The sequence below is a fragment of the Pleurodeles waltl genome, chromosome 5, assembly GCF_031143425.1.
Source record: "Pleurodeles waltl isolate 20211129_DDA chromosome 5, aPleWal1.hap1.20221129, whole genome shotgun sequence".
NCBI lineage: Eukaryota > Metazoa > Chordata > Amphibia > Caudata > Salamandridae > Pleurodeles > Pleurodeles waltl.
In genome coordinates, this window is record NC_090444.1 from 156,232,365 (window position 1) to 156,259,077 (window position 26,713).

Here is a 26,713-nt window from a genome sequence, read left to right on the forward strand (position 1 = left end):
GGAACACTCTTTACGCCAGCATCACCATCAAGCTGCAGAGGAAACTGTAACGAATCCAGAACGCTGCCGCACGACTCATCCTGAACATACCCCGCCACCACCACATCTCCGGACAACTGAAGAAACTTCACTGGCTCCCAGTCAACAAGAGGATCACCTTCAGACTCCTCACCCACGCACACAAAGCCCTGCACAACCTCGGACCAAAACTCATCAACCACCGCATCTCATTCTACACTCCTCCGCGCACCCTACGCTCGACCGGACAAGCCCTGGCAGCCGTACCCCGCATCCGCAAAGCCACCGCCGGAGGAAGATCCTTCTCTTTTCTGGCAGCGAAGACCTGGAACTCCCTTCCCAACCACATTCGCGCCATACAGGACCACCTCCCCTTCAGAAGGCAGCTCAAGACCTGGCTCTACGAGCACTGACTCCACCCCCCCACCCCCCCAGCACCTTGAGACCCTTACGGGTGAGTAGCACGCTTTATAAATGTATCTGATTGAGGTCTACTCGAGACAGAAGAGCCTCAGCTAGAGAAGGCACGTTTCATCCCTGTGCAGAGTACAGAAAAAGCAGTTAGACTGTCTTCAGGGCAAAGGTCAGGGTTAAGACAACATTCTAACTTGGGGCACAACTGCCTAAACAAAATCCCACAGAATTCCTTCCGAATTATTTTTGACTAACTCAGGCGTCTACCCTGATCCAAAGGAATCAGCTGTTACAGAGGAGAGGCAGATGATGGGGGACACTGGCACTGATATTTTAAGACTAACACCAGGGGGTCAAGATCACTCCAACCCATCCATTTGGTCTATTAATTCATCAAATAACTAGTACGTGACAGAGAAATCAGGATGTGGTCCACAATTGACTCTGCCCCTCTTCCTACATAAGTGGGAGCTACCTCGGTGCTAGGTATAACCAGTTTCTGGGAATGAGTCAGCAAATTAAACTGATAACCTTGGGAAAAATGTTGGAAATGAGAGAATGGTGACCCAGCTCCGTCCAAGAGATTCTAAAAAAACAAAACAGGGTCCTGCACAGGGATGGATGCTAAAATCACTCAACGCAATTAGCTAAACCAACACCAAGGGAAGCTAAGGAGTTTTTAAACTTCTCTGTAATAGAGCCCAGATTGGAAACTATATCAGAATATCAGAGTGAGGAAGGGCGACTGTTGGGATTGTAGGTATTCACGATTAAGATCAAGGATATATCTAAAAAAAGGAGGAACGCCCTAACACCTGGGCAGTCTGTCTACACCTCAGTCGTGGAACAATGTTAAAGAAATTAAAATACACATCCCAGGCTTGGCTAGTCCAAAAGGAGACCGTATAGCTGGCCAGAAAATATATATAAGAAAGGGGTGGTTTTAAGGGACCAGATTTCCTGAAGGGCCAATACATGAAAAGATTTACTAAAATCTAGCCAATCTGTATCCCTCATCTTAGCTTCTAACCCGGCTATGTTCCATGAGAAGAACCCCAGCTGATCTCTGGTATGAGGCGCTGTGGAATGACCCATAGCCTCCTCACCTGTATTAGTCATGTCGTCCCCAGCTATAAGGTAGCCCTAGTAATTGCCCTTTGGGAGCCTGACATCTTAGGGATGAGCGGTGAGCCAGAGTTAAACATTAATGAGATATGGTAGCTTGTATGGGGGATGCACTAGAGGAGGTATTGTTTCAGTAAAGGGCCTCTATCCTTGCAAAGGTACAGCTAATATAGTGGCGGCAGGCCATTAGGGCCGTAGCCCCTACAGTGTTGACAGCCATGACTTAAAATAAACTGATGGTCGGAACTTAGTCTAAACCAACAGGCTAATTGGTTTTACCTAGGCACACAGTCAAGTCCCTTGTAAAAGCTACCCCTGGTACCAAGGGCCCTGTGGCCAGGGAAAGTCCCCAAGGGCTGCTGCATGTATTATGCCACCCTGGGGGACCTCTCACAAAGCACATGCACACTGCCTCTGCAGCTTGTGTGTGCTGGTGGGGAGAAAAAGGCAAAATCAACATGGCAACCCTCTCAGGGTGCCATGTCCACCAACCACTGTCTGTGGCATTGGTAAATCACCCCTCTAGCAGGCCTTACAGCCCTAAGGCAGGGTGCTCTATACCAAAGGTGAGGGTATAGCTGCAAGAGCAATATGACACGATAGTGTCCAAGTCCATTCTTAGACATTGTAAGATCAGTGTGGCCTTATTGAGTATATGGTCTGGGAGTCTGTCATTACGAACTCCACAGCTCCATAACGGCTTCACTGAATACTAGGAAGTATAGTATCAAACTTCTCAGCACAATAAATTCACACTGATGTCAATGTCGGATTTATTGTACAATACACCCAGAGAGTGTCTTAGAGATGCCCCCGTATTTTACTCAATCATTTAGTCCAGGACTGGCTGGTCTGTGCTAGCCCGCCACTAAGAGACGAGTTTCTGACCACATGGGGTGACAGCCTTTGTGCTCTTGGTGGCCAGAAACAAAGTCTGCCTTTGGTGGAGGTGCTTCACACCTCCCCCCTGCAGGAACTGTACACTCAAAGGCTCAGGCCTCCTGTTACAGTGCCCCAGAGCACTCCAGCTAGGGTAGATGCCCGCCCCCAGGACAGAGCCCAACTTTTGGCAGAGAGTCTGGCAGGAAAATCTGGGAAAACAGGGATGAGTGACCACCTCAGCTGGGACCACCCCTGAGTAGTCCAGAGCTGAGGTGACCCCTCTCTTTGCAAAATCAACCATCTTAATTTGGAGGACAGGGAGCAATAGGGTTAGGTATGTGTCTCCCTCCCCCAAAGGGAGTGGACACAGGAAGGGTGTAGCCACCCTCAGGGACAGGAGCCGTTGGCTTCTGCCCTCTGACCCCTGTAACGCCCCTAAATCCAGGCTTTAAAGGCTCCCCTGCACCCAAGTCATCAGATTTCGGACGACCTCACAAGAAGGACTGCTAAGCTGAAACCCCAGCAGAGAAGACGGAAAACGAAAACTGACTTGGCCGCAGCCCTACCAGCCCATCTCCAGTTTCAAAAAGCCCTGCAAAAAGAGAAGTGACACATCCTGCGGGTCCAGTGACCTCTGAGAAGCCTCCAGAGGACTGGCTGCATCACATAGGACCAAGAACTCCCATGGTCAGCAGCCCTTCCAAGAAGAAGCTCCATCTAAGGAATCCAGAATCACCCCAGATCTGTGAGTCCTGCCCACTATGCAACTGACGCCAAAGTTCAGGAGGCCCAACGGACTAGAGCTGGTCCCCAGGAGATTCTGAGCAATGGGTTGACCCCTCCAGTCCACCACGACGACCCTTGCAGCCTGAATTTAGAGGGCCCCACTGACTGCGACAGAACCGGATGAAGATTCACAACGCCAAAAGGTACCCCTGCACCCACAGCCCCCTGGCCTTGGAGAATCCGACCTTCGGTGCAGCAATGTCCAGGAGGCGGCAACCCCTCCTTGTCCAGCCTTTGGTTTCCCAGGACGGACCCCCTGGACTTCACCTGCAGCCTCCTTGTGGCCCCCGGGGCCCTCCTATAGGAAAGCATTAGAAGCCCAGCGATGTGTTTGCACCCTGCCGTCCCTGCACCGCTGAGGGTGTGTGTTTGGTGCTGACCTATGTCCCCCCTCCCACATCCCCCTGGTCTGCCCTCTGAAGATGTGGCTACTTACCTGCAAGCAGGTCTGATTCCAAGTGCCCCTAAGTCTCCATAGGCGCCCAAGTTAAATTTGTCTCATCTTTGACCTCTACACCCGGCCAGCCCCGGGTTGCTGGTGGTGGATGTTTGGGGTTAACTTGAATCCCAACCTGTGGACATCCTAACCCCCAGAGACTGGAACTGTGAGTCTTGTATTTAACTTCAAATCATACAAATTGTTCTTCCCCCCAGGCACTGTTCTGAAAATTGCACTATCAACTTTTAAAACAGATTGCCATTTATTTGAAAACTGTACAATTTGCTAATTCTAATCAAAGTGGGATTGATATATATGTGGAATACTTATTTATCCATGTATTTACCTGCAACTTGAACCTTGTGGTTCTAGAAATACACTAACAAAATATATTTGTGCTATATAACAACCATTGGTCTGGAGTTAGTCATTGAGTGTGTGCTCCCCTTATTGTCTGTGTGTGTAGAAAAAATGCTTTGCACTACCCTCTGATAAGCCTAACTGCTCAACCACACTACCACAAAACAGAGCATTAGTATTATCTACTTTAGCCTCTGTTAAGTCTCTGTGGATCCCCTGGACTCTGTGCACACTATATCTCATTTTGATATAGTATATACAGAGCCAGCTTCCTACAATAGCATACTGCAGTTTTCACACAAAATCCTCTAAACATTGAGACACTATCCAATGCCATGCAGACTTTGTCAGCACAACCTCCAGCAGACAAACTGTCAAGCACCTTACCCTGTTGCAAGTTTTGACAGCATATAAGGTGAACTATCAGAAAGTGATTTTCTTTGTTCTCTGTCTGGGCCATAAAATGAACGAACGAACTGCACCTTACCAGTGCTCGGTTGCTGGAAAAATAAAAGTAGGACAACTGATCTAGGACAGAGAATGAGTAATGTCATAATTTCTTTCAATTTGGGAATGTCAGCAGAAAGTCTAGAAAAAAAGACCCAGTTCTTCACTTTTTTATTGCAAGTTTGACAGAAAAAAGTGACCAGTGATCAATGTGACTTAGAACCCTTTTGTCATTACACCAGACGTTCATAAACTTACTACTATTAAAATAAAGCCAACTTGTTGAGATCCAGTGCTAGATAGCGAAAAAGCAATATTGTGGAGTGGCATATGTGTCCATGCGGCCTTATCCTAAAGATGTAGGTATCATTGGTGCACACAGAATATCAATGTTAAACTTGTCACAAAGGGAGAATTATGGAACTAGGTAAACATTTACTGCTGAAACTTCAAGGCGCGAAAAAAGCCACTGGCACTACATCTGGACTGCAAAATCTGACATGTCACATGAATACAAGCCTAATTTGGGTGACTAGCTGATGACTCGCAGAAAAAGCCAGATATCCAGGTCTTCACCGGAAATCCTTGAAGAGGAAGACATATCTCTGCATATGGATGAATTAATTGGGCTCAACAACCCCAACAGAGCCTCACCTCCACGACAGATTCCGAACATGCTATTCTTGAGTAGATCTTACTAAATCTAGTGGTTATTCCATTACAATTACCAGAAACAAGATATGGGAGGGCCCTTTTATGCCAAGCCATCAGGGTAACATCCATGTTTTTTATTTTTAAATGTACACTCAAAAATCATCATCAGTTCAATCCGTTGTTCAGATCTTTGGCTTTGAGGTTGTCTGGTTGGGGTGACTTAAGAATAACACAGTAACTTTACAGTTAATTGGTTAGCTTAGTTGCAACTGTATGTTTGAAGCATGATTACATTTTCATCGAATGTACTGAATACATGTTGTATAAATTTGTTGTCCCTTGTTCTACACTTTAAGGAGTATTCATGTATTTTATTTATATCATTCATTAACATTGCCCACACTACAAACTTCTGCTAACCTAACTGCATCTAGGCGCTGTAAACCGTTCTTTAAGCAAGTTGAATCACACAACATAGCCAGGTCAATGCTACCACAAGCAAAATCCTGTTTTGCAGATGGGGCTCCATTCGTAAATGGAAAGGTTTTATTGTGTTTTTAGAAACTCCTTAGTGCGTTGTATTTTTTCATTGCATTTTAATCTCATTTTTCTTGTGTTCTATCGGAAACAGTTCCTGATGCTAACATTTTTTATTGTTGCTGTTTTTTTTATTTAGGCTGATTTAGCGTGATCAGGTACTATACAAATAACAGTTCAAAGGGGATGGCCAATTACAAATTTGTCAGTTCAGTTGTTTGCAGTCACGGAAAGCGTAGTTGAACATTAGCCGAAACGATGCGATTTACGAAGCGCTTTTCAATGGGCAAAATTACTACCCGCCTTTAAGGTACTAGTCATTCTTTAGGATTTCCAATGGCTAAAGGTTTAGGTGTTGTGTGAGCAATTGGTTTAAACTGTTAATATCAGATGTCAAAAGCTAAAATATTAAACTTGCCCCACAGCTTATAGTGTGTTTGCGCTCCTAAATAACGTTTAATGGAAATTAAGCCAGTGGTACAAAAGTTTAGACATAAAACAAACCGAGGGCACAGAACATGTAATATTTTCAGTTTCGCACAAAGGTGAGCACTTTGGTAGACATGCTTCAAAATTCCACGGGAAGCCTTTCCTGCCTCTTACAGAATCACATTTTGACACACACAGGTTACAAAGTATTACACAGAAGCTGTAAAATCTGCATATAGTTAAATGAAGCTCTCGGAGAGGAGCGGACAAACAGGACAGGACTGCCGCTTCTCAGCACGAACTCTCATGGGTATTTACCGTGCCATCCTCACCCATAGTCTGTGCCCTGCAGGTGGACTCGAACCGGTGCAGCTCCCAAGGCAGGAGCTCAGCTCGGCGGCGAGCAGGTTGTATATTAAAAGTCTCGGGAGTCCTGCGTGTGTTTCAGCGCCTCGGCGGGCTCCTTCCGTGGCTGGGCACCCAGTGCTCTGCAAGATCGGGGCCGGCCCCAGAGACGCAGCCGGACAGGCCAGGCCTCAAAGCAGTCGGGCTCCACAGAGGCAGCATTTGAGCGGCACGGAGGGAGGGGAGAACCAGGGAAAGAGCAGATCCAAGAAAGACCCAATGTTCGCCCGGCCCTCTGAGCCGAGAAGATCCGCGCTTTGCTGGTCTAGAACGATAACCGATCCGTCCTGGGTGCGCTGTCCCTGGGGGAAACACGCCGAGAGTAAAGGGACTGGGTGCGACAAGGCTCCGCTCTCCAGCTCAAGGCACAGGCTCCCATGCAGCTGAACTGGCGCTACAGAGCAATGGTAGAACTCCCCGGTTATCGGAGGGGCTACTGCTGATCCGCAGGCTGTCTCCCAGTGCCCCCTTCGTGGTGGTCGCAGGGCCCCTACGTGTCCTTGGGGACGCTCACCTGACGCTTTGGGCCCTGTGTTCTAGCCGCCTGTATTGTTAATATTTGCTTGCCCTCAGCTGGAGCTGCGTATGCGCGGTGGGTGTCGGGCAACTGTCAGGGACCAACCGCCACTGTTTTAACCATCCCGCCTGCACTCGCTCCTCCAGCTCTAGCAGGTGCGAGGGGTGCTTAAAAATACAATAAAAATGACGAAATACAAACAAAATGCATGCATACAAATCACCGAGGAGTGGAAACAGACGGGGTATTCAACAAGTGTCATACACAGTGGTGCTCAAACCGACGGAACACCGGAGGCTGGTGGCGATTATGACGGGTCCCGCTGTCAGCTAGGCCCAGGCCGGGAGGGGCGAGGGGGTGGTGTCACTCCCTGGCCCTCAAGGCCTCGCCGTCTCCTGGGATACGAAAGCCAAGCGGCGTCCTTTAACTGAGTCCTGAAGCGAGGGCGCGCTGCTCTGGCTGTGCCCCGAGAGAGCAACACCGCCGGCCCAGCTCACACCGGAGCTCCAGACGGCAAGATGGGCACCGTGCCTCCTCGGCCCTAAGCTCCAGACGCCAGCAGGGGCGGAGGGATGGGGGACGCCGAACCAACGCTGCACCTAGACCTAAACAACTTTGAGGGGAAGGAGCACCAGGGCAGCCGCTATGTGCTGACCAGCCCTCGGTCCTTGGAGGCCTGCGCCCTGCAGGGCGTGCGGCCAGTGGAACTACTGTACCGGCCCCTGGCAGAGTTCGTCTGGGAGAGCCCGGGGACCTCGCTGCCCGTGGTGACCGCGCACTATGAGGCCCACGAGAGAGAGCGCCGCCGCAACCTGCGGCTATGCCGAGAGCAGCGTCGACGGTTGCTGGCTGAAGAGAAGCGAGAGCCCCCTCCGGGCGACGCTGGCGATCGAGCGGACTATATCCGGAGGGTCCTGCCTGGGGAGCCGAAGGTGGATCGGCCCAAGCAGGACCCAAGGGGCGAGGGGTCCGCCGAGCCAATTGTTAAGCAAGACAGGCCCGCGGGTCACGAAGACGAACATGAGGGGCCCGTCGGACACAAGAAGCCTCCTGACCAGGGGCGACCGGCGAGGAAGCTCCCCACCCGGCCCGAAGTGCCCCCGTGCACCAGTCTGCGCGACGTCAGCCGCTCGAGTGAAGCTACCAGCCAGAAGTTACGTCAACTGGCCGCGGAAATCGAGCGCGAGACGCAGGTGTCAGTGCCCGAACGCGACAAGAAGATCGCTGCGCTGATGCTGCTCAGGCACCAGGAGGAGCGCGCGCTGGAGGGGAGCCGGCGCGAGGCCGAACGAGCTTGGGAAGAGGCGAGGCGGCGCGAGGTGCGCAGCCGGCGGCGCTCGGAGCGCGAGCGTAAGGCGCAGCTGGGCCGCCGTCTGCATCGCTGGCAACAGGAGCTTGCGGAGCGGCGCGCGAGGGTGCGACAAGAGGAGCGGGCGGCTCGCGCAGTGCGGGAGCTCGATGCGGAGCGAGGGGAGACCCTCCGGCAGCAGCACGCGGAGGAAGTGGGCGACCGCCGGCAGCAGGACCTGGAGCGCATCAAAAAGCAGGCGGAGAGCCGCCGGCGGGGCATAGAGCGGGTGCGCCGGGAGCGGGAGGTGGCGGGCAAGGTGGCGCGGGAGCGAGTCGGGCGGCGACTTCAGCAGCGCATGGGCCGGGCCCTGCAGGCTAAAGTTCAGCGGGAGTCCCAAGAGCGCCGGAGGCTGAAGGCCCAGAACGAAGAGGCCAGGCGGAGACACTCAAGCAAGCGGGTAGAGGCGGAGAGCCAGGCCCGCGCCGAGGAGCTGCTGCGCCGCCTCAGCCTAGAGCACAAGGCCCAGAGGTCGCACGAGGCCTACGAGCAGGCGGTGGGCGAGCGCAGCCGGGAGCTGAAGGAGCGGGCGGCCCGCGAGGAGGAGCACATCCAGCGGGCGCTGGTCCGGGCCGAGCGGCGGCAGCAGGAGGAGAGCCGCCACAAGCAGCAGCTGGTGCAGCTCAGCGAGCTGAAGATCCAGCAGGCGCGGGAGCAGGCCCAGCTCAGCATCCAGGACCGGGCGGGCCGCGCCCGAGAGGTCAACACCCTGAAGGAGCGCGTCCACCACATCCTGATGATGCGGGTGGCCGAGGAGGAGCAGAGCCACCGGCGGCAGGTGCAGCACTCCATCCACCGGAAGGACCAGAAGAGCGACCAGATCCTGCGGGAGAAGGAGGCCGTCCAGGAGGAGGCGCGCAAGGTGGCCCGCGCCTCCTTCCAGATGCGGGAGAAGGTGCGCGAGCAGATCAAAGCGAGGACCTTCGACCAGATGGTGCTGGAGGCCAAGCTCAACGCCAGCCTCCTCAAGGACAGCAGTCGAGAAGGTCGGGTGCCCAGCACGGGCCAGCCCGCCTTCTGAATACATCATGTGTCTGTGGGTTCAAGGAAGGCTCGAGTCAGGGCTGCGGTGTGCCAGCTGAATTAGCGCCCCACAAAAAGGAGAACATTTTCAACCTGAAGGAAAATAAACAAAAGCTTAATGTGTCAACTAGTTTTGCAGTTGATAATGTAAAGCTTTTCATTGTATCCACGTGGCATAAGATTGCCAGATCTCACGTTTGTATTTGGAATTATGGTTTATACACAAGAAACGTGGTGCTTTGGTGACATGGTTAACTGCTGGGTAAAGACTTTCTAACTGAAGTACTGAAGCTAGGTAACATCAAATGATACATGAGAAAGTAGCAGTGCTTAGTGACACAATTATTTTTCAAAAGAGCATGTAGTGGAGGGATTCTATTGTGTTTTTATACTTAGAAAGTAATCCTCTTGGTAGAGGGCCTTTGTATTTTCAGCCATAGCTAAAATTAATACAAAGCTCTATTCCTCTGTTACATATGGGGTGGGGAGAGGGGGTTATCATCTTAAAGGTAGTAGGATCATCACTTACAGAATGTCTTCGAATTCCAGAGAGGTTTTAAAACTTGTTCCTGGAAGTATGGATTCACCACAAATACTTATTTAACTATTGGTCAAGAACGTCAGACATACTTAGGTTTTTCCTTTTATTGTTCATCTAGTTAAAGGGCAGTTTGAAAGATGAATTAAAGATTCACGACTTTGCACTCTATATACACATATGTTGTGTTCACCAAGGTAGCAATACTCCACATTGTACAATGTCCTCATACGTGTGTTGGTCCATGCTGTCTTGCTTGTACCCCTGCCCCACCCCCCCTTTTAGGGCTCTGGTGAGATTGAAGAGTATGTGGCTTTTTATAACCCATGCTTTTATGTATAAAATCAAAACAATCGCAAATTAACCCTGGAACTAATTGTTTACATTTGTGTCTCCAAAGTTGCACATGACACAGTTTTCTTAGTTTCCAGTGTATCTCATTAACTACCTGCACTTTGTGAAGCTATTTGGTGGTGATGAGGATTCTCCGACAGTGCTAATTTGAATTTTGCATTCTATCGCTAAGCAAGTGGACAGATTATCGTTTTAACTTGCATTAAGTAGAATAGATATTACTCAAGACAGTATGCACCCCGCAAGGCCCACACTTTATCCATAGATATTGCTGCAGAACTAGGATACGACGAGAAGCTGTCAGTATTTTGGTAGCTCGTATTTTAGCCTCATTTAGGGAAGCTCCTCATTTATTTAGATATCAGTGGAGCAGTACAAATAGTACTCTGGGTGTACACATTGCTACAGTTAGCACAAGTTTCAACAATGGTGATTATGGCACATTGTATTAACTTCATCAGTAATTACCACCAGGTAAACATTGCTGGTAGCTACCTGAAACAGGTTTGAAGTAACTTCCCACAAGTTAACTTCCCTTGGGGTCTAATGCTATGAAGCAGATTAGAGGGGTCCGTCACAGCAAATTAGCTACAGCTGCTTGGCATTAGCTCAGTATTTAGGATTGAATTCTAAACGGGGGCCCAAGTTGGTATTCCCAAATAATCAGTTGTACTACAGTTTGTTTATGCCTTATTGTGGCTTAAAACTTTTATTGGAGGTCAGTGATGAGTGTTGCGGGTATATTGACCTAAACGCATCTTTACTACTGTGCATTTGCTTTTGAATGAAGGGGTTGTATAGTTTGGTGGTCACTCTTCATTTTGGCACAATTGTAGTCTCCCTCTTATCAGGTCAGTATTGAGATTCGTCCCTGTTAAAAAAGCTGTTTCTCTAATTTAGACCACAGCATGTAATCTAGCAAATATAAACTTTGGAGCAGAGTGCCAAAGAAAGTAACAAATATACACCTATAGAATTTATTATCTTCTGAAATTCACAAAAAATCAGAACCCACCAAATGTGGGTTTCCATAAGGATTTCGGGAATTGTCATGTGATATTCCCTTTGGATGCAATTCATGCTGTGCGGAGTTCTCTTATTTGAGAAATAGGATTCCCTTTGCAAAAGCACACTGTCCTTCCTGTTTTTGCCCTTGAACACCCTTTCTCTACACCAACACCAGATCTGGAGGTGATTCATTCCCACTATGGAAAAGGATTTATGCCAGCACTGTGCTGGAGTAAAAATGCAACCTTTTTAGACTGAAAGGTGCAGGAAGTGCTGCATTCAACTTGGAGCTGTGAGAAATAGGTAATCCTGGTTTACAAAAAGCTTGCTCAGTCTCTATGCTTGCTTTACCCACAAGTGATAAAGAACGTTACTTTGTTGTACAGTCCAATATTCGAACAAAGATGTAGGTCTGTAAAGATTGCGTATGCTTTTTCCCAAAAATGAAATATACTGTCCTATACTATTAATGCTTTGTTCTGCAGGACTTTCCAGTCTAAAATTAGGACCCTCTCTTGTCGCCTCTCCATTGCAATAATAATTTAAATGATATATACTCATACCTTCAGACGACTCAGGGTTCAGTTTAACCCAATAAAGGCGTATGTTTTTCTTTTGTTCTTTGTTCCGAGGCTTATACTATCAAACTAAATACATTCCTTTAGTAACTCTGAATTGTCTCTGCAGACTTTGTGTTGTCAACTTCTATGGTCGTCTTGGAGATCCTTTGCACTCATCAAGCAACAAGTCTCATTTCCTCACCGCATTAGAGGTTGAAAGTTTAGATTACTGACTGTGGTTTGTCCTGAATTGTGGCTGAGCAGTGTGGGAGACGTCTCGCTTTGAAGGCTTATGCTCTACATTAATTTTAAGGGTTAATTTTGGAAGTAGTTGAAACCATTACTTTTTGATGTGCATTAATAGTGTAGCTTCTCTCAGAGTTTTGCCAGTGGGCTGTTGGAAAGTGTATGGTTTAGTGTACATTAATTCATGCCGTTTGTGAATGAGAGTGATTTAGAGGTTACTGATGTACTTTCCTGACTACTAGAAGGTTTTATCCTGTTGTTGTATCTCTCTTCATAATAATTTGTTGCACCACTGAAGAATGTTCCCTGGTACTTACTGTCCTATAAACTCATTTTTCTAGAGGCAGTCACAGCAGTTGTATGCTTGTGGATTTTGATTGGGAGGTCTTATTAATCAGTGAGCTTTATTTTTCGTCTGAAATGCTGACAGCTTTTGCCCTCTTGTCCACAGTACAAGTTTACACTTTGAATAAGAGGTTGGTTTTCACGCCTTATTCACAAGCCCTTTTTCGCCGGAATAAGCAAGCCACCATTGCTTGGTAGTGTGACAGGCCATAGATGTTTGTTCGATTTGACTTGCAGTGTTGAGGACGATTTAGAATCTTTTTATCTTCATAGCTTCTCAGACTATCAATTCTCAGCATGAGAGGAAGGGATTAAGCAGGCGACTGCTTTGGTAAATGTTTTAGCAGGTATTTCTTTACCGCCAGTGGTTTGGAGCAGTCAGTGAGTGGTTAAATGACCTACAGCTGTGTCTTTAGGGATACTTGGTGGCTGCCAGTTGGGTACCCTAATCAACCTCTCAAGTGGTTTTGGACCATTGTATTGGATATTCAAAGACTGTTGCAGTAAGATATAGAATTTTGTTCTTGCTACACAGTGAATTTAATTGACAACACAAATGAGTATTATATGCAATGTTTTGGCTGTTGTTTGTTTTATCCAGGTGTTGCATCCTTTTCAGTTCGTCTTTGTCAGTCTGACCAGTCTTGAAGAGAGATGAGTAACTAATGTATGGATTATTTAATTCCTATGATATATAGGGGCTGATTCCAAACAGATCCTGTCAGGTGCAATAATTATTGCATCTGATTAAAAATCCACCACAGAAGTGTTTATCAGATGCAGTATTTATTGTATATTTTTACTTTTTCAGAAATAACATGACCATTTTTGTGCTTACCGTACAAAAATAAGCATGTCTCAATACATGCTAGGCATTTTTCCATTGCTAAATTCCTGCAAGTTTCATCTGTTGAAATTTAACAAAGGGTGAGATTTTATTTTTTTAATTGCACCTGGTAATAACCATTGCACCACTTGTAATGACGATCCCTTCATGAACATAGGCCACTTTTAACCAGGCATCAGACGCAACTTCATATCCACAGTACTTGCACACCACCATTCCTCTTGGGTGTGGTGGTGGTGACACTTAAAGATTTCAAAGATGAAGAAAAGTATCAAGTTCAATCTAAGAGGATTTGAATGCGCTCATGCACATGTCTGTCAGATGGTAGAGGCATACTTCATTGTGGTGAGTAATGAGGGCTACTGGTAAGACAGGATTTTTGACGGTTTTAGTATGAATTTTCTTAGGCTTCCTCTCTTTAAACTATTTTCAACCCCTGAAACAGGACTTGACAGAGTGAGCCTTTGATGTTCTGTTGTCTGTATATGCACACTTCTTGGCTTAAACTCAACCTTTTACTTTACACTTTTTCTTGTTGTCATAGTTTTCAACACTACATCTGATATAATCCTGTCTTTCAAAGCTTGAAGACATTTTCACAAAATATAGGACCATCTACATAATTGGTACTCAAGGCTTGTTTACAAGAAAGGTTTTATTCATCACATCTTATAATTAGCAATACCCCAGGGAGCAATATTTTACTGAGTGCAATAAATAACACCTATTAGAAGTTTTTAGGGGTAATATGCTGATTTTGGTGTGAAACGCACCAAAATCCACATGGTACGGTAAATACTCTACTCATTTCCCCTGTGAAATTTCGGCAGATGTGACCTGATGAGATTTAACAAAGGTAGAGGTATTTAACACATTAAATTATTATCAGATGCTTCAAACTCAGACCCACTTGTAATCCAGCTCAAAGAGGTAAAAATAAGACGGATGGCAAGTATTTGATCCTTAAACCTGGCAGAGCTTAAAACATCAGTGCCATGGAATTTAATAGTTTTTAAGAAAAGTGATGTGTGAATGGACGTTGGTGGAATATGAATAGGCCACAGGTGTTTCAGCTGCTACTTTACAGACATGGATTATGGGTAGCAATCTAACCGCGTGTTTCCATCCTTAATCATAAACATGTTGCTATATAATTTAATTCCTCTTATTGGGGAAGAGCACTTTAAATAAAGTTTTATGAACAGTGTAAAATATTGTTATTAACATGGGACCAGCACTATCTAGCAAGACGGGAATCTGTTATGCTTAAATGTAGAAATAAAAGTAATGCAGAAATGAAGAGTGAATGTTTTATTAGCAGTGAATATTAGATGCATGCTGTCACTGACAGCATCAAGTGGTATAGGTAAATTTGCTTTGCATAAGCTCTATGCAGACACATTGTTTCATCTTTGTTAATGGTACAGTGCTGCTGTCAACTATTTAAAACTGCACAGTATGCTGAATATACATAAATGCCTCAGAAGTGAGATAAATACACTCTCTGGGATTAAAAGCATGGTCCATGGTGTGGCTTTTGTTATTGATCAAGAGGTTCAAGTCTATTTCTTTACAAGATTTTTATTGGACACTATAACATTGAAGTGATCTATTGATTTATTTTTATATATATTTTTGTACGCAATAAAGTATGCGATTTCATATGAAATGTGTTGATTTTAATGCTTTTCTCCACGCTTGAGTTTGAAAAATGTAATTATTCAGTTAGGAGGTAAATATGAAATATTTATTTACATTTCAGTCCGCCATAAAGTATTTTTATTTAACAAAAAAGTTTGTATGAATATTGTATTACATTTGTATGGCACCTGTCGTAATTGAAAAAGTAAAATATATCATACCTTGTGAGCAGTAAATAGGAACATCATTGTGAACCTTTAAACACACTTGGAGCATTTTCTCATTTTGGTGCAGCATTCCTAGATGGCGCCGCTTGTTAGATTGTGGTCTAAGGAGGCAGAATGTTAATTGCATCTGTTTATTTCTCCTACTTTACCAAAAGGTTCCTGCAGTGCTTTTCTGTTCGTATTGCTAATACTTTCCTAAATTGAGTTCACCATTCTCATCAGAAGCTCCAGCCCTCTCCTTGACGGATTCCATATCAAACCCCTAGAAAAACTCTTGCTCCCTTTTATATGAAACATGCCTGGAAATAACAACAGATATTTTCTGTTCTGGCAGTGTAGAATGATTCTAGTGTCATCCTTGATTTAGAGGTCAGAATTTCTTTGTTACACTGTGCTTCAGAACAGACCTCTAGATTTTCAAGGTTGCCAATTGTTGTGTTGTAGAATTCTCGACAGGCACGCGCGTGTCGAGAATTCTACATTCCATGGGAGGACGGTTAGAGCTGATGGTGAAGACGGAGGTGGGCGAGGGATCGTTTCTTTGTCGCGGCTATGTTTAATCAATAAACATATTATTATAAACTCCTTATCGGAGCAACGAGATTTACTACATTGGCGACGAACGCCTACCTCCATCTCTGCATCGCCGTGGCACGGAAACGTCACGAGTGGACCCTTGATCCTGACTTAGATGGCGACATCCATCGGATGGCACAAAGGAGACGCGCGTGAATTGGGAGGAGGAAGCGCGTAGTGAACAGGAAATATATTGTTTTTTTTCTTTAACAAAAAAAACAACCCGAATGACGCGGCGGCCATCTTGGGAGTAGAGATACAAGAAAAAGGAAAAAACAACCCCTACCGCCTATAGAAAGAAACCTGAATGACGCGGCGGCCATCTTGGGGGTAGGAATACATGCTGGAATAACGTGGCGGCCATCTTGAGGGTATAAAATCGATTTTGTTTTGAAATTGGACAAGTTAATGTGGGAATCATCACACAAGACTGAAACTGTTTTTCACCGATGTTAGATATTGCCTACATTTATGTATTAAGACTTAGTGGGCAGGACTTTTCCTAGAACAAAATATATCTAACAATAGTTGGTCAATACTGTAACATTGTGTGTTACCATGGCTACCAATACGCAAGGTATAGTGCCACCTCCCCCATTCCTTGCACAACCAGGTAATCCACCCATCCCTGGGGGTGAATGGATTGACATTTTTGAGAATTATTTGGTAGTACTTGATGGCCAGGATTTAAGACCGGAAAGGAAAAAAGCTATTCTTTTAAGTACTATGGGACAGGAAGGCCAACGTGTATTTAAGTACTTACCTCAACCATTAATAGAAGAAGGTCAACCGGAAATGGATGTATATAAGGAGGCGCGGAAAAGATTGGAAAAAAGATTTTCGAAAGAAATCAACATTGTCATGGCAAGACACACATTCTATACTCAACCACAAAGATATGAGGAGAGTATTGACGAATTTGTCACAAGGTTAAGAGAGTTATCCACCAAATGTCAATTTGGTGCAATGACTGAAGAATTAATACGAGATCAATTAATCGTTCAGTGTCATAGCAAAAAAATGCAGGAGAGGTTATGGGCAGCCAAGAATCCGTCGTTGAAAGATGCTATCGATATAGCAAAAATTGTTGAACACTCTGAATATTGTATGAGGGAAATGGAAAAGAAGGAGAGGGTATCTAATGGCAGTTCTGAAACAAATACAACTTGTGCTATGACAGAAGGAAATTATGTTTTGACAAATACAAAAGGGGGGCGTATGCTCAAGGGTGGTAATAAGAATAACAATGTCAACAAGTATTACAGTAAGATGTGTACGAGATGTGGAAGTAAGTTTCACAATGCAGACTCAAAATCTTGTTTTGCCTTGGGTAAAGACTGTATGAAGTGTGGTAAAAAGGGGCATTTTGCACGTATGTGTAAAAATACTGGTAAATCTAGAGTGGGGGTTATTCATCAAGATCATATGGAGGAGGCCGAGGAAATAGATAGAGTTTTATCCATAGAGAACACGGGACAGGAAATAAGAAGTATGCATAGACCTCCCAGACCGACTGCAAATTTTATGGTACGTGGGAGAAAGGTGCGACTGATGATTGATTCGGGTTCGCTATACACAATTGTGCCCAAGAGCTTATTAAGTAAAGAATGGCCCAATGTGCGACTTCTCCCAAAAGATATCAATCCTGGTGGGTATCAAGGTGAGAAAATAGATATAATTGGCTACATGTTAGCCAATATAAGTTTTGCAGGGAGACAAATTGAGCGTAAGGTTTATGTGGCTACTAATGGTACACCAATACTTGGTTGGCATCACCAGTATGATTTACACATAAAATTGGATCCCAGGACAGACCATACGGTCATGTTGTTGCAAGATGATAACTTGGGTAATATATTGGAGGAATACAAAGAAGTTTTCACTGATAAGGTAGGAGAACTTAAAGGATATACACACAAGATCATGCTAAGAAAAGATGCTGTTCCGGTGCAGCACAAATTGAGGAGGGTTCCTATTAGGGCAAGGGATGAGGTAAAAAAGATGATTGGTGACATGGTACAAGAAGGTATTATAGAACGCATTGAAACATCATGTTGGATCTCCCCAGTGGTTATCACAAGTAAGCCTGATGGGTCTTTGAGATTCTGTGTGGATCTCAGGACACTTAACCAGAATATTGTGGTGGACAATTATCCATTGCCCAATATTAATGAGTTGGTTTTACTTCTGAGAGGGGGGGAATACTTTTCAAAGCTAGATCTTAGAAGTGCATATCACCAGGTTAAATTGCATGATGAATCCAAAGAGTTAACTGCATTTATCACTATGGAAGGGGTTTATCAGTTTAATAGGATGCCATTTGGATTGGCTTCAGCGGCAGGTGTATTTCAGAGAATAATGGGCGATATATTTGAAGGGGTTGATAATGTGCTGTATTTTCAGGATGACATCCTAATTTTTGGGGAAACCTTGGAAAAACATAACCAAGTATTGAAGTGGGCATTAGAGAGAGTTATGAGTGCAGGTCTAACCATAAAAAGAGAAAAATGTAAATTCTTAGTTGAGGAAATTGAGTATTTGGGTTATACCCTCTCTGAACAGGGAGTAAAACCAATGAGGAAACTTTTGGATGCCATTGAGAAGGTTCCAACCCCCCAGGATAAAGAACAGTTGAGGTCATTCATGGGACTCATTGAGTACTACTCCAAATTTATAAAGAATTTTGCTGACAAAACAGAGAGTATAAGAAAACTCTTACGCAAGGGGCAAAAGTTCCAATGGGAGGGTGATCAAGAAAGGGCTTTTCAAAATATAAAGAAAGAAATGTGTGCAGCAAACGTGTTGGTACCTTTCAATGTTGTTGCTAAAACTATTGTAACGGTGGATGCGAGTGCAATTGGACTAGGAGCTGTACTTTCGCAGAACTCTGACAAAGGTGAAGAAACTGTAGCTTTTGCATCACGGTCATTGACCAAGTCGGAAAGGAATTATTCGGTCATCGAAAAAGAGACATTGGCTGCATCGTGGGGCATTGAGTATTTCAGAACTTATGTTTGCGGACGTAAGATTACATTACGCACTGATCATAAACCATTGGTGAGAGTACTGTTACCTGGGGGTGCCAACAAAGTATCTCCACGCCTGGCCAGATTAGCTGCAAGGTTACAGGAGTATCAGTTTACTATAGAATATATTCCGGGATGGCGTAACGTTCAGGCAGATTGCCTATCTCGCTTGCCATTGAATTGGCAGGAGGTAGATAAACAATGTGTGCAGGATTATGAGAACGAAGGTGCTGTGGCAAGTGTTGAAGACGTGCTGGAATGCACTCATGGTGTGGTATCGCGTGAGGAATGGTGTGAGGAAATGAGAAAATATGAGGTTATAAAGGATGTAATGAATTTAATTGTTGGTGGAGAAAGAAGAGAGAGTACGTTGAACCCTCAAGTTCGACCCTATGCAAAAATTTTGGAGGAATTGTCTATAATAACTAGGAATATCGTGGTGAGAGGTGACAAGTTTGTTCCTCCGGTGGGCGTGAGGTATAAACTGTTTTGGTTGGCTCACGAAGGTCATTTAGGGCAGACTTTAACGAAGAAAAGGTTAAAGGAACATTTTTGATGGCCAGGGATTGATAACGATGTTAGTAATTGGGTCGAAAGGTGTGTTGATTGTGTGGAGAGTGAGAAGAGATTGAAAGTGGGAAAACAAGGCTTATCGGGATTCATATCAGATCCTGGCATAATGTGGCATACAGTGTGTATGGATTTTATTGGACCTTTGAATGGTGTTCCATGGGATCTAAAGTATGCGTTAGTAATGATTGATGTACATTCAAAATGGTTGACAGTGAAGTTTATGAAGGAGATCACTACCAGAGCAACTATTAACACAATGCAGGAGATTTTTCATGAAGAAGGTTATCCAACTAAACTCATTACGGATAATGGGACACAGTTAGTTTCCCATGAGATGGAGCAATTTCTTAAACACGCAGGGATACATCATTCACTTACTGCATTGTACAATCCTCAGGCTAATGGCATGGTTGAGAGGTGCAATAGGATGGTAAAAGGGGTTATCAACATGGCTATAAGGAATGGCAAAAATGTACGTACCATGGTTGATGATCTTGTGTGGGCATATCGCACCACTGTGCACAGTGTTACGGGTAGAATTCCTTTTGAGGTGATGAGAGGCAGGAAAGCATGTACAAGAGTTTACCCATCATGGTTGGTGTCAGTGTTAGAGGAAGGAGATTTGATCCAAAAGAGTGCAGGGACATCACGATCAGTTTCAGAAAAGGATATTAATAAAGGAGATTTGGTGAAAATTAGAGTGGTGAATACTGGAAATAGCTTTATGAAATTTAGAGGGCCCTACTTAGTTAAAGATGTACGTGAATTTCATGTTGTTTTAGAAAATGGTGAACGGTGGAATAAGAGGAGGGTAGCCTTGTATTGCAGAGGTAATGGAAAGAGGAAGATATGCTCTCAGAGGTGGGTTCCAGACGGGAATAGTGGTTATCTGTTTATGAGTGATGAAGAATTGTTGGATAAAGGAAGAGTGGATGTACAGGAGAGGGACAATGTGCGAAACGGGAATCAACATGAAACCGAGATGAGAACACTTATAGGTATGAATAAAGGGAATGTTCAAACTAAACGAATAGGGTCAAGACTTCGTTAACCTCCAGAATATTTACGAGATTACGTTGAGTGAAGTTTATTCTATATTATTCTACATATTGTGTATCTAGTAAAACTTTGTGTATAGTTTTAAGATATATGTGGTTGTGAAATTCCAAGTTATTGTAACCCCAATGAATGTTATTGCCGATGGTTTTAATGTGCAATTTGTATTTATTTTTTTGTTTTTTTTGTTTTTATGGTCTATTATTGGTTTCAATATATTATTGTGTTATTCATTGTTTGTAAAGGGGGTGGATATGTTGTGTTGTAGAATTCTCGACAGGCACGCGCGTGTCGAGAATTCTACATTCCATGGGAGGACGGTTAGAGCTGATGGTGAAGACGGAGGTGGGCGAGGGATCGTTTCTTTGTCGCGGCTATGTTTAATCAATAAACATATTATTATAAACTCCTTATCGGAGCAACGAGATTTACTACACCAATATTTCTGGTGCATTTAATAGTGATCAGTTTTATAGGTTGCATTGACTGGAATCCCATGTCGAAGGACTAGGAATTGTATTTTCAAGGATTTTCTTATGGCAACCACAACACACAGAAAGGATTAAGGGCATTCAATTAACGAAGCCAGAAGAAACGTCACCCTCCTCTCGCCAGCCACAGGTTAACTGACACCGAAGGAATCACCTCTCTACAAAGATTCTAACAGAACTGTAATAAAAGAATATTCTAAACATTAAAGGCATACAACAAAACAAGAAGAACATTACTGCAATTGAACAGCTACACATTAGTACACATACCCTCCATTTCTACTTAAACAACTAAAGAAAAACAATAAAATGATATAACACATTACAGCGATGAGAACCATCTAAAATAATATATTTCAAGAAGTTTGTACATAATCCTCCAAATACCAAGAAGGTCTGCGATTCCTAGGTAAGCGTGTTCTCCCACTCCTAGAGGAGACACAGTATTATCACAGACACACTCTTTTACATCCCCACCACCATTCTCATTTTGCCTCCTCCCACCACCAGCCTTATTCCCCAACAGCTGTACATCACCCACCAGTATGTAACTGCCGAGGACCCCTTGAAAATGTTCCTCTTTTTTTACTGACATTACCTCCTCCTTGGTACAGAGCCACTTTGCGATTATTCTACTGTTTCCAGTCACCAACTCAACATAATCGTCAAACACCTACTTAACTTTGAATGGACCTCAAAGTTTAGAAAACCCTTCACTCGTTCTTCCAAACTTTATTTGCACCCAGTCACCAGCTCTTATCCCTTCTTTTTCCTTGTCCCTTCTCTTCTGTTAGCTACTGTTGGTCAGCCAATCCAGAGTCAACTTTGTGCCTGGCTTCCTTCCCCTAATTTTTTTCAAATGGGGAAACATTTGTCAGACTATTTCCTGTGGTGCAATGGGTTCAAACCATGTCATTCGTCATCACCTTGACATCTCTCCCACTTTGACTCGTTATTAATATGGCACCCTTGACCAAGCAGTTGGCTGTTTGCACCATTCCATTGGCTTGGGGGATGTATAATGTGGTGCAATGGTGTTTTATACTGCATCTTTCCAAATATGACTTCATTTCATGTGACGTGAGTTGTGTCCCTTTATCTGTAATTAAAATGTGGAGAAACACTTCTGCAACGTTTTGGTCCTATAACTAGTGGTTACATCTGGCAAAAACTTAACAATTGACCACTTGGAATGTAAATCCATCATCACTAACACATTCTCTATTCTTTTCCCTCCGCCCATTCATGGGTCCTGTAAAAATCCAAGCACACCGTGCTCCAAGTTATGCCAGGATCTTCGATATGGCCCTGTACTACCTGGACACCTGTCTTTAGTCTTTTTTCACTCTTTTTTTAAAAACATCTAATTACTCCAACCAAGATGTGATCTGATTATCCACACACAGCCACCAAAACTTTTCCCTCACTCTCTTCTTTGTCATGGTTTGCCCCAAGTGACCCTCATGGGCTAGATTGATAATCCTTTCCTTCAGCCCTTCAGGTGGTACAAATTTATCATTCCTCATAGTGACTTCCTTGCCTCCAAGCAACAGTTCATCTAAGGTCTTCGCATATGGTCTCAAGGAAGGAGCAACAGCACTTTCCCTACATCCATCTCCAATCACCATTTGCGCCACCACTGTAGTACAAGTTCACACTCCATACAATTACTCAATTCTTCTGCTGTAAGTGCTCCACCCACACATTCTCCCACATCGTACAACCAGCTCCCTCCTGTTTTCTGGACAAAATATTTCGACCACCAACTTCAGACCAATCTAAGGATAAGCGTGAGAGATAGATATTCTTGAAGTCTGGAGGCTAGCCTTGCAAACCTGGCTGACCACTTCCCCGTCCCTCCTGGCCTCAACACCTTGATCAGGGGTGTGTGATCCCTGGATGCTGAAATCCAGACCCCATAGGAAGGTTCTGAAATGTTCTACAGAACACACTACAGCTAAGGCCTCACACTCTATCATGGAATAGTTACGCTTACTTTCTGTCAATGAGCGTGAGACAAAAGTCACAGTTCTCTCTCTCCTGTACATTTGGGACAAAACTGCCCCCATGCCACGTGCCAGTGGCTGTTGCCAATATCAACCTACGCTCGGTATCTGACGGTGCCAGTATACCTGCCTCACACTTCTTTCCTCACAACATCAAATGCTTTTTGTTGTACATTTCCCCAGCTCAGTGTTTGGGAATGGAAATGCCTGTCACTACATGCTAGTTTAGACTGTAAGTCCACACACAATGTGAGCCTGCCATCACATTTCTTGGTTATGACCACTGGAGAGACCCAGGCAGAGGCTTTCACAGGTTCTATGACCCCTCTTTTATCATGTCATCTAGCATTCTCTTTTCTTCTCCTCTCACAATAACTGCCACTCTCCTTAACTTATGTTTCACAGGAACAGTACCTTTTCCCAAAACAAATCTGTGAACATATCCTTTCACTGCCCCCCAACCTTTCATTAAAATCATCTTTTATTTCATTTAACACTTCCCTCACATTTAAATCATCCACAGCCAACACATGGCCTTGAGCATGAGGATCATTCACAATATGTAAGTCATATTGATGTACTCAACCCAGTATCAGTGGCCCATCTTCAGCCACGTAGACTTTCCCATCAGTCCATCTCAACTTTAACTCAATAGAAAAAAGGAAGTACTCCAAAACATCTATTCTCTCCCTTGATAGCCTTTCGGATTTATGTCTTTAGCCATTAATGTGATTTGTGGCCACTCCTTCCTCCACATCTTTGGAGCAATGGTATATAACAAGCCAGAGTCCACAATTAGTTCAGCGTTCTTGCCGAACATTACAAAGGATGCCTTTGGTCTAACTTTATTCTTGTCTTCATCTAATTTAGGATGCATGATCAACATGTGATCTTCATTGCTGTCCTCCTAGAATGTTTATTCTGTACCTTCCACTTGAGATTTATTGTGTTTTTGCCCATGCAAACATAATGGCCTTTGCAACTGCACCTCCTGCATTCCTTGTTGGACTCAAACCACCACTTTGAAACACTCACGTGTGGCTCCCTTTTTTGACTTATTATGCTTGCTCAAATATTTTCTTGAGACTTCTTTTTTTCCTAGAGCAGCAGCTTCACCATCTGTACTTGCCACATCCTTACTCATTTCTCTCAAACAGTTTTCAGACTCTTCCACATTTTTTGGAATGCTGAGAGCATCCTTCAGAGACTGATTCTTTGCAGGCAATAGATGTTCTTGAGTCCCCTTACTCTTACGCTGGACAATAAGTTGGTCTCTGATTAGCTAATCCATCATTTGGCAAATTTGGCACCTGACTGATAATTGGCATAGACAAGAATCAAAGTTGTCTAATCATTCGTCTGGTTTCTGTAGTCTTGTATAAAATTAGTGACGGGACAAGACTATTTTCCTCCTTAGCAAATCTCTGTTCTAAGCATAGTCTGGCCTTCTTTTACACCTCATTCATAGGCTGATTGTCATTTCCAAGCACCTCATGTAAGTACTCAAAAATGTGGTGTGCTTCTTTGCCCATGGGATCTAATAACAAGGCTTTCTTCCTTTCTGGTGCAAACTAATGATCATCTAGGACAATAAGATAATTTTGGAAAAGCTCTAACCACTCTTCCCATTGTATAGATGGCTGCCCATCATGTGCCAAAAATGGCAGAGGAATAATGATGGAAGACAAAGCCATGGTTAAAAACAGCAACACAGTGTCTTTGAAAATATTATAGATGCTAAAATGCCTATACAAGATTCACCCAAAACATAGACTTCAGAACATGCTGCTACCAAGGTATTTCTCTCACATGGGGCATGACGCAACCATTTTGCCGACTGTAGACAACAGAGGGAAGCAGAGCAGAGGGGTAACGGGGCATATCTGTGCCAAGGAGACAGTTTGTGTGACCTGATAAGGTGAGATGCTGCACAGTAGGGAGCACACTTATCACATGGATGGGTTTGTTGAGTTGCCAGGGGCCCATGGTCTGCCAGGGAGCTTTAATGATCAGCGCACATGCAGGGTGCGAGGGTGAAGACGCTTGAAAGTTCTGCTGGTGCCATGTGGAGAGCTTTTGAGCCACTAGATCCGTTGCTGCTGCTTGGGGAATTAAATTCCTCACAGTATTGAGCTTGCCTAATACGCCATTTTTACCATCGATTAAATCAGCTGCTGATATCCTTGCTCTTGTCTGTCCGCTTTCAGCTGTGCATGCATAGCAGTGCCGCTTGTGGGCCTATGTAGGTTTCAGATCACAGGTACGGGATCACTTTCTGTTCTGGTTTATGTGCTTTTATGTTGTGGCTGGTGATCATTGCCAAAAGTGTTGTTGGAACAACTACAACACGTAGAAAGGCTCTAAGGTGTTCGGTAAACGAAGCCAGCAGAAACGTGAACCTCCTCTCGCCAGCCACAGGTTAACTAACACCGATGGATTCACTGCTGTTCAAAGGTTCTAAAAGAACTATAGTCAAGGAACATTTTAAACATTAAAGGCATACATCAACACAAAAGAACATTACTGTAATTGAACAGCTACACATTACTACAGACAAGGCAACCAGCATGTTTCACTCAGGAGTACTTCCAAGTGTTTTGACAAGGCCAGAGTATCTTTACACGTGGTCTGTATGTGTAAAGTCACAGAATGTTTTACAGGCTTTCGATCAGTGAAAGCCTAGGTTCCACCAAGGTGTCCATTATAATCATATAGTATTGTGCCAGATGCCTGGGTGAATTTGGTCTGTCACTGAGTATAGCAGTGGTCTCCATTGAGCCAAATTAAAGTAAAGAGATGTAAGTGCTCAAATGGAATGCACAAAGAGAACACCTTTGTATGGGACCAAAGGTGAGAGGACAAGGTTTTACTTAGTATTGAGAAAATTGGCCTATTTGAGACCTGTCTGAGAAGATGCAGATAGTCAGCTGAGGGCCCTGTCTTGGATTTTATTTTCATTACAAGACTGGAGCCTATTATTTTACATAAACCTTTATTGTTACCCCACATTCAGCCCTTTAACCTGTTGTGTTCGTCGGGCAGCCATGAGCTGTTTGATGCCACAGTGCTCATGTGCATAGGATAACTCCCGGCCATCCACACACACAGCACTGGAAGTCCCTCTGGTGCAGGTACCAGAGGGATTTCCTGCTGCAAAAATATCCTCGGGAGCCAGGAAACAGCTTCCCCATCTTCTGAGGCAGTTTTTTTTGTTTTCAGGGAAATGACGATCAGCGTGCATGGCGCACTGATGTAATTTCACTAAAAACAAAAGTGTAATGAGCCACCCAAGAAGAGCGATCCACTCCATTGGACACCAGGGAGTGGGGGGCGGCCCCTTGGGGAAAGGCTTTTGGTCCCCCCTGTAATATTTTTGTGCAATTCTATCTGTCTGAACACCCTCCCCTCCCCCTTTCTCGGGCAAGAAGATAGCCAACTAACACACCAGGGAATATTTAATTTAATTAGTGTAGCGGTGGGACTGTCTAGTATGTGCATGACAATCCCCCCACCCACCAATAAAAATGGGCAGTCTTTCTATACCCCATGGGGGGCAGATGGGGGCAATACCCCTGATCTGCCCCCAGGGGCACAGAAAGCCCACGAGGCACCTGGGACTATTTTTGTTTTATTAGTGTAGGGGTGGGGCTGCCCAGAATGGGTATGACAATGCTCCTACCTTCCCCAAAAAAAGGGGCACGTTTTTTGGGCAGATGGTGGCAATAGCCCTTGATCTGCCCCTGAAAGGGAGGAAAGCCCACTAGGCTTCAGGAGCTACTTTTTTTTGTTGTTGAAAGTTTACAGGTGGGGGCTGCCCAGAATGGGCATGACAGTG

General features: G+C 44.6%; 1 protein-coding gene across 1 annotated transcript; it reads left to right on the forward strand.

The window, feature by feature from the left end:
• The first annotated feature begins 4,631 nt into the window (after positions 1-4,631).
• On the forward strand, positions 4,632-15,045 carry CCDC185 (coiled-coil domain containing 185). Its single transcript, XM_069233837.1, has one exon. The coding sequence runs from the start codon at positions 7,586-7,588 to the stop codon at positions 9,380-9,382; it is 1,797 nt and encodes a 598-aa protein (XP_069089938.1). The 5' UTR covers positions 4,632-7,585; the 3' UTR covers positions 9,383-15,045.
• Positions 15,046-26,713: the final 11,668 nt, after the last annotated feature.